General features: G+C 32.4%; 2 protein-coding genes across 2 annotated transcripts; one reads left to right on the top strand and one right to left on the bottom strand.

The window, feature by feature from the left end:
• Positions 1-2,807: 2,807 nt before the first annotated feature.
• LOC143559727 (agamous-like MADS-box protein AGL65) lies at positions 2,808-5,090 on the top strand. The gene is made up of 11 exons (XM_077048213.1): positions 2,808-3,058; positions 3,215-3,274; positions 3,373-3,391; positions 3,470-3,534; positions 3,652-3,667; positions 3,755-3,816; positions 3,892-3,988; positions 4,119-4,166; positions 4,244-4,371; positions 4,436-4,832; positions 4,917-5,090. The coding sequence occupies exons 1-11, from the start codon at positions 2,829-2,831 to the stop codon at positions 4,950-4,952; spliced, it is 1,158 nt and encodes a 385-aa protein (XP_076904328.1). The 5' UTR covers positions 2,808-2,828; the 3' UTR covers positions 4,953-5,090.
• A 5-nt stretch (positions 5,091-5,095) lies between these two features.
• On the bottom strand, positions 5,096-6,936 carry LOC143559726 (chlorophyll a-b binding protein P4, chloroplastic-like). Its single transcript, XM_077048212.1, has 3 exons — positions 6,683-6,936; positions 5,420-5,835; positions 5,096-5,340 (listed from the first exon to the last, which is right to left on the bottom strand). Exons 1-3 carry the CDS (start codon positions 6,883-6,885, stop codon positions 5,204-5,206), a joined length of 756 nt encoding a protein of 251 aa, XP_076904327.1. The 5' UTR covers positions 6,886-6,936; the 3' UTR covers positions 5,096-5,203.
• Positions 6,937-9,102: the final 2,166 nt, after the last annotated feature.

Below are 9,102 nucleotides of genomic sequence, written 5' to 3'. Positions count from 1 at the left end.
TAAATAACATACCTTTGGCAATCGAACACTAATGAATGGATAGAAGATGAAATTGATTGAGAGAGAACTGGAGTACAAATGAATACAATCAACATAGTGAATCAATGAAATACAAATGAGGAAAATTCTATTTACCTTGCAATAGATCGCATGCCGCATCATAAACCCAAGTAGAAACCGAAAATGATCATGTTCAAACATAGAATGCATTAACCCTTAACTGAACAGATTACTAACAATAAAGTGCGAAGAAAATTAAATGGAAAAAATCAATAATACATCATAATCGAACATTAGAGTAGAAGAATTATTATATATGTAAAAGGGAAGATAATCGTCCGGAGAATTGGCTAAACCACAAAAGAGAGGAAAATAAAACTGTGTATTAGGATTTTTAATGTTAAGGTTTATATAACATGAAGGGGTGAGTTGGCAATTAGTAAGATTGAAAACATGTCACATGACATCTAATTGTCATCTAGGTGGATATCCTAGAATAATGCAATGTGGAAACATTTGCTTGATTTAATAGTATAGTAATAGTAAGATCTGTTTATTGCTTGTAAAACCACTTTTTAAACATTTATTCTACACTTAATGTTTAGGATAGGTTCATCATTTTTTTTACTATGGTAAACTTACAAACGCATCAACATCTAACTAGGTAAATTGTTTTTTTTTAACAACAAATTATTTTGACCTAAAATCCTATAATTCTTAAAGCTGGAAGGATTTGAACCCATCTCATATTTATTTGAGGGGACAACAATATGAGAAATATTAGTTACACTAAGAATGTGAAAATCAAGATTAAAGTATTGATTTCATTTCTCCCGATAAAAACTACCTTTCAAAGTCAAATGTCATCAACAAAACCATGATGTAGCATGAAGCTAATTTTCGGGTCAATACAACTAAGTTTGAAGGAGTCAAATGCGCATCAAAATATCTAAGTTACTCTCACTTTTACTTGCACATATCCTTACTTTTCTTTCTTTCTTTCTTTCTTATTTTCTTGCACATGCTACCACCTAAATTTCAATTTCCAAAACCCTTTAAAATCACCAGTCACAATTTTATTTATTTGCTTACAATATATATCCCTAACGTGTCAAATGAATAAAGAAAAGAAAAAGGCCAATAGGTCGAAAGGACAATCAAAGTTCGTGATTGTTTCATTCTTCTAAATGTTTTTTTTTATTAAAAAAACAAATTATTTTATAAATTATTACTTACTTCACACACATTTAAAACTCTTAATTATATATTAGACAACCTTTGAACAAAAGGTTTTTGATTGTTTTCTACTCAGAATCTAAGATGGGAGAGAGAAAGGTGAGAGAAAAGAGAGTGTGTAGTGTGCAAAAATCTGAAAGCAAGCATGCAAGAAATATGACGAGAGTGGAGGAAAGAGAAAGAGGGAGATCGGACGAAGAAAAGGGGAAGGAATGTTGAGGGGTCATTGTCCGAATGGTATTTGGATGATTTCTCCATTACATATGCTCTTTAAATGATAAACAAGCTAGTAATTTCGCGTAATTTATATTATTTTGAAACCAATGTTACTAGGATGCTTATGGTTCTGATTAGCTCATTTTGACAAATTCTTGTGCCTAACCATTGAAGTATTTTTAACCACGGTTTTAGCCAAAAGTGAATAGTTTTGACTTAAAAGAAAATTACATAGTGTAATTTTTTATTAACTATTTTCGAAACTAATAAGGGTTATTCATGAGTACCACACACACATATATAAAATGTATTTTGCAACACAAAATAAAAATAAATAACAAATGTTAAATGACTCGGTCGATTTACAAGCCCGTTTTCAAGTTCTAAATCGTAAAACGAAATAAAACCATAAAGAAACAAACTACTCTACTTACATTGGCTTAAACAATCCAATCGGTTTCGATGGTCTCTTCTTCTTAAACTTTGATTAGAGGTGACCAACTCACAGTTCCAACCCGTGAAACCTGTTTAACCGAACCTTGAACTTATAAAAGGGCAGTTCCTAGTCCTCCGTTCTTATGCTAATCAATTCTCGGGTCAGTTACGGTTCTAACCAACCAATGTTGGTGTTAAATTATCAGCCTTCCCTAAAAAAATAAAAGATAAAATAACAAACCGTCTACCTCCCAGATTCTAATCAGTCTACCAAAACTGAAATCATGCCACACCCGTGAAAACCTAACACCCAAAACCAACCCATACTACCTCGGTCCGATTCTTGGTTATTGTCTACGCCTATTTACTGTTCCGGTCCAGGTGGTTAGGTTTGGTTCGGTTCTGACACGATAGCCAGTCTTACAAATAAACTGAAGTAGGGATGGTGTTTTCGGTACTGGTACAAATCGGTACCAAATTTTCAGTTTACGGTACCGATATCTGAATTTTGCTCAAAATACTGGTACCGAACCAAACATTTCGATACTTTTACCGTTACCAAATAATTTCAAATTTCGGGATCGAGATTTTCAGGATTGGTACTGGTCGGTACCGGTACCGTCATCCTAAAGTGAAGGACACTATATGAAACATATATAAAAATCAAGGACCATATTTGTCATCATGGATTTATTCACCGCCTGATTCTCACGTCATTCATACTACAATTTTCTTACAAGTATCCGCTTCTACCGCTCCTTGGTGACGATCGCAATCACAGATCTCTTTTTTCTCTTTCTCTCTCTCTATTCTTCCTTCATCAAAATTATTAATTAACTCAGATCTCTTGCCCGGCCATCATTTGGTTCTTTCAACATCATATATTGTAAGGTTATAAGTTTCATGTTTAATTATATATATATATATATATATATATATATATGATCATAGTTTCTGAATTCACGTTTGATTTTTTTTTTTGCAGTATGGGGAGAGTCAAACTGAAAATCAAGAGATTGGAGAACATTAGCAATCGACAAGTTACATTTTCGAAACGACGAAATGGGATATTAAAGAAAGCCAAAGAATTGTCGGTTTTATGCGATATCGACATCATTCTTCTCTTGTTTTCGCCTACCGGAAAACCTACATTGTTCACCGGACAACGCAGGTTATTAACTTATTATCATCTATTCATCTTTTATTATTATTAATGAGCAATTTCTCTGGTGAAAACAAAACCGGACAATATTTTGGCACGGCTTACATTAATCATAATAATTTCCTTTATATATTAATCCTGATTATTTAAATTATATGTTTTTAGCAACATTGATGAGGTTATAGCAAAGTTTGCGAGATTAACACCACAAGAAAGAGCGAAAAGGTGCGTGTTTTTGGTTTCTTGATTGTGATTATGTGAATTTTGAATAATATTATGAGTTTATGATTAATATATATTTTTTTTCTCTTGGAATTGGGCAGGAAATTGGAGAGCCTTGAAGTAAGACGAGATACCGGATTGTTGTCGAATAATATTATTTTTTCGTTAATTGTTTGTTGATCGGTTGAGTGTATTCAGGCTTTGAAGAAAACATTCAAGAAGTTGGATCATGATGTAAATATACAAGACTTTGCCGGCGCAAGGTTGTTGATAATATATTTAATAATTGATAATTGTTATCAATTTTCTATATTTTTATTCCTATTTTGATACAAAATCTGATCTTATTATTATTTTTTTTGGTTTGATTCTGTTTGCAGCAGTCAGTCAGCTGAGGTTACAAGATACTGATCTTAAACTAATATATATATCTTTTATTAACTAATTACACATATTATATTTAGTAGTTAATAATGTTTTTAGGATTTAAGCAACCACGCTATGATGTTGCGGTCTCAACTTGATGACTTACATAAGCGACTAAGGTACCTTTAAAGCCATGACTGTATAATTGTTGGATTTTGTTGTTTTACTCGAAGTTCTTATTTTCCTACAATTAGTTATTGGAGTAATCCGGACAAGATTGAGAATATTGAACATCTTAAACAAATGGAAGATTCTATAAGGGAATCACTTGACCGCATTCGTATACACAAGGTAACTGATCATTGTTCTCAAACACTTATTTAGTTCATACTAAATGCTCCTCTTATGTATATGAAGTGCCAAAAGTTGTAAAACTTGTTTAACGACCGGTCAGTAGTTAATAATAAATGACTCTTTGCAGAATAATTTTGGACAACAAAAGCTTATGCCGATAGATTGCACGAGCCAGGTAATAATATTAACTTTGTGAGACTTCTATTTGGAACAGTGCATTACAACTTTATTCAAATAAATATTGCGTTACAGTTTCAAAACGGGTTGCATTTGCCTCTAATGATGGCCAATACGCAAGACGATCAAACCTTATCATGGCTTCCAGATAACGAAAATCAAAATTTAATATTACCAGACAAACAAAATTACATGCCTCAAAGGTAACGGGTCAAAATACTAACATTTTTATGCAATTCATATAATAATAGTTTGTGCTAATTACAGAGATGCAGAGTGTTCTGGTGTACCCATTCCAAACTACTGTTTATATGGTAACGGCAAGCAGCTAGATCTTGAAGTTCCCGGAAAAGTTGACCGGTCAACACAGGACGGTGGCTTGACTGATTTATGTAGTACTTCAAACTTGAGTCCACAATTTAGTGACCAGTTTCTCTTCCATCCATATACTAATCTCAATTTTGCACAACCAAAAGATTTGAAGCCCGAAACATCCACAAGTTTACGAGGATTTCTAGATTATTCCATGAATTGCAACGGCTTTGAGATCCCGAGGCCAATTTTCAGTGATAACATGTGTCAAAGCTGGAACCCCGAGCCCAACCAGGAGCCCGGTCTGTGCCCTCTTTCCATGATCGATACAAACTCGTATCCTCAACCACAGGTAACATCTTATTAATAAAATTTACCATTTTTTAAAAAATGTTCAGCAAATGTTTTTATATTATAAGGTTATGCCTTCTTGCAGCCACCGGATCATCTAATGACAAACAACCAAAGTTGAAGAATCGTGTACTGACCATGAAGAATGGACACATGTTTTGTTAAGTTTGTTTTGAGATATAGTTTAAGTGATGCTTGTTAGTTGTATAGTATGAAATGAATGGAGACATTTATAATGGCAGGAGAGAATAAGTTGCAATAAATATCATAAACCAATGTCTCATATTCCACTGTATATTAACAAAACACATCTTAGATTGGTCACATGACACATGGTTTACAACATGATTGATTGTATCTTTTAAGATTGTTTTAGTTTCCCGACAAGGTTTGGACTATGGTGTTGTGCCATGGGTCTGATAGGTGTTGCAATAAGTTGTCGAATGGTCCTTTTCCGGTTACATTGTGTTGAACGATGAACCCCAAGAACGCTAACATCGCGAGCCTCCCTGAAATTATAATAAAATTATTAACATTTTGGTTATAAAAAATCTTAACATGTGGCAAGAAGGTAAATATTAATTATACCATTAGCAAGCTCCTTCTCTTTGGCCTCAGCAGTGGGTGCAAAGTTGAGTGGGTTGAATATACCACCCGGGTACCCGACTTCATTAGGAGGCAAACTATAGCTTTTAAAAATCGGATCTTGGTTAACACTTCCCGGGTTCTTGATATCCTGCCATCTTCTGATCTCGACGTAGTGGAATAATATGAACTCGATCACAAACAAGGTGGAAGATGATGCAAAGTATTCTGATTTACCCGCGTCATACCACTTAGGAACATTGATTATGCCTATGCTTGTGAAAACCTCTGGTAGCAACATCCCGGCGACTCCCAACATGGCCCACCGCCCGTTTACAAGCTCGGCTTGAATGAACCATTTTAGGTTCTCCGGGTCTTCTGCTAGTCCCAATGGGTCGAACCCATTGTCGCCTGGAAGACTGTAACAACACAAGTGGTTCATGGACCAAGGTTAGTTAATGTTTTAAGATCATCTAGATCGAACATCGAATCGGTGGTTTTAACTTTTAACAATCCAGTCCAGATTTAAGAACCGGACAGCGGTTTAAATAATACTAAATATAAATAAAACTATTTTGAGAACAACAAACCAAACCTAAATTTATAAATTATTCTCTATATGGTTCATAACTTCATATTTTTAAAATCTTTTACTTCTTTCTTAGATACAAACATCTATGTCACCTAGAAAAAAAAAAGAAAAACACTAAAGTAACTTGTTTATATGTTACTTTTTCAGATTTTAAACGTTAAACACATGTAGGAAACATACCACATATATATTAGGTTCTATCAATAACAAATTTTTGTCTATATATTTTTTTAGCATGTTAGAAAAGACGAATAAACACCTCATTTCAATAATTTTCTTTATATTATAGTATATTTTTTTAAATTGAATAATTTTCTTTCTCTTTATAGAATATATATTTTTTAAAATTGAAGAACTAATGAGTAATGGCTTTATTTGTTTTTTCCATTCTCGGGTAAAAAAAAGGTAAACTTTGTTTTGTCTAGAACTATCCTTGATGTATATATTAAAAATAATAAAACTTAAATAAATAATTAAATATGAACTAAACTAAAATGAATTAATAAAATAAACAAATAGAAATCCGGTGTCGACCACCCGATTCAAATGGTTAACAATCAAATAGGATTAACCGGGCATTTTTGTGTTCGTTCATATTCATTCATTTAAATCCTAAACAAACACAAATGAAAATAAACTAGCATAATTAAACGAACATAATTGAACAAACATACCTTCCGTCTAGGTAACCAGGTGAGGGTAAACCGGGTAGCCACTCGCCCTTCTTGGCTTCAACCTTGAACGAACCGGATGAGTAGGTACTAACCGGTTTAACTGATACTTCTCTGTTTAACTTCCCTGATGAACCGGTCAGGAATCTGGACCGGGAAGCACACGGCCGGAAAACTGCAACTGAAGCTTGTGTGACAGCAGCCATACTTTCCGGTGATAGTAAGAGATTTGGAGAGATGAGTTGCAAATGAATAATGTATGTTCATCCTTTTGTAGGATCTTGTGGCTGTGATTTAGGGTTTGATGATTTTGTTAGATATTTAAGGGATTAATTGGAAACTGACCAATGAGAAGCAATGTGTTCTTATCCTTTTATCCATGTGTCATCCACAAAATCTTTTACATTGTTCTTGTTATTCACAGGTGTCTTGGTGGACCCCAGTTGGTGCCAAATTGGAATCTTTGTTAGCCAATCACAACTTGACATGTTTTTGTTTATTAAAAAAAATTCACTGAGTTAACTAATTTTGTAACTGTAATATACATCTACAAACATGTTACTTTAACCAAAGAGGACAAGGTTTTATTGTGTTATCGGAAAAGAAAACACTGTATAGAATGTATTATCTGATTAACCTACACAAGTTAAAACATACGGTAAAATTGTCCCACGTATAGTAACCACGTGTAGTAACTTGTTCACAATATTGTAACATTCATCTAACCTAACTATCAATATGTTGTGACAATAATAATCATGCTCACGGACATTATTGTTGAGTTTAAAAACTTAAAACCTTGAAAGAATTAAATAAACATAAAATGACCTATAAATTATAGTGAGATTGGATTTTAGTACTCGTAACTTTCACTTATTGAAAGATAACAATCCAAACAAACGATTTGTCATCCATCACTCTCAACTTGTAACTTGTTTTCTGGTGTCACTCCCTAACTTAACGGAGCTTAATTCCGTTAGTTTTTTTGCCGACGTGGCATATCATTGCTGATGTGGCATGCAATGTGGAAAATATCTTATTAAAAAAAAGAAAAACCTAACAAAAACAATATATATATATATATATATATATATATAGAGAGAGAGAGAGAGAGAGAGGAATAATCTTTTAAGAACTTAATGAGTGGTAAGAACTTTAAAAACTCAATATGAACCACACAATCAATTAAATGAGTGTTGAATATGTTGGTGAGAATAAATCTGATTTAAAAATTAATCTGGGAAGATAATAAAGATTTTTGATGATTATATAAGTTTAATTGTTAGTTACACATGTGTAATATGTAGATTCGGTGTGTAAAAAATACTGTAATCTTTTTTACGTTATTTACACTTACATATCACACATGTATAAAAAAAATTCAACAAATTTTGTTACGTTGAGTTTTTAAAACTCGAAGTGGTTTTCAAAAGAAATCAATTATATATATATATATATATATAGATGGATCTTGTGAGAAGTGATATTACAGCGAGAAGTGAATGTATAACTCCATTAATCCCTAATTTCACTCCCTTTCATATGATGTTACATACATATATGTAGGTTGGTTATATTTATGTCTTAATTACACATTCAAACCAACCTACAAATATATAAATGTACCAAGCCACATTCAAACCTATGTACCTACACACATACAAACATACATACACATATACAAACATACGTACACATATACAAACATACGTACCTACACACATACATATGCACTTACACAACGCATCTACACATAAGAAAGGGGGTGAAATTATGGATTAATGGAGTTACACCTTCACTTCTCACACTTCTCGCTGTAAAAAAACTTCTGAAATGATCCAATACCTATATTATATATATATATATATAAAGGTTAAAATAAAAATATACAGTTTTGTAGGAAGAGTAGGAATTGCAAAATTTAATGTTAGGAAAGTATGTAGCATAAATCATTAATCCTAGGAAACTATCTGCTATTTTAAAAACTACCAATCTCAACCATTAGATCATAGATCCAATGGCCTAGATTTATTCTTACTCTTTCTAGAAAATTATTTATTTTTATTATAGCCCACCCATATATATATATATATATATATATATATATATATATATATATATATATATATATATATATATATATATATATATATATATATAGGGGTGGGATTAAGAGAGAACTCCCACTAATGAGAGAACTAAATAACTCACTTAAAACCATTGAATTTAGATGATTAATGGCTAAAAATATAAGAAAAGGAAAAAAACAAAAAGGGATGGGATTTATAACGAGGAAGGGTAAAATTGGAAGTGCAGAAAAGTATAATCAATCATTTTCTTCCACACCCAACCATATCTTTCTCTGACTTTAATCTTGGGTTTTCAAATCTTCAGTTCGATCATCTAATCTTCAAATCGACTAC

This window comes from Bidens hawaiensis, unplaced genomic scaffold (genome assembly GCF_021521415.1).
Source record: "Bidens hawaiensis isolate Kalapana, Puna unplaced genomic scaffold, B.hawaiensis_p1.1 tig00020028_1, whole genome shotgun sequence".
NCBI lineage: Eukaryota > Viridiplantae > Streptophyta > Magnoliopsida > Asterales > Asteraceae > Bidens > Bidens hawaiensis.
This window is presented reverse-complemented; position numbering and strand designations above follow the sequence as displayed.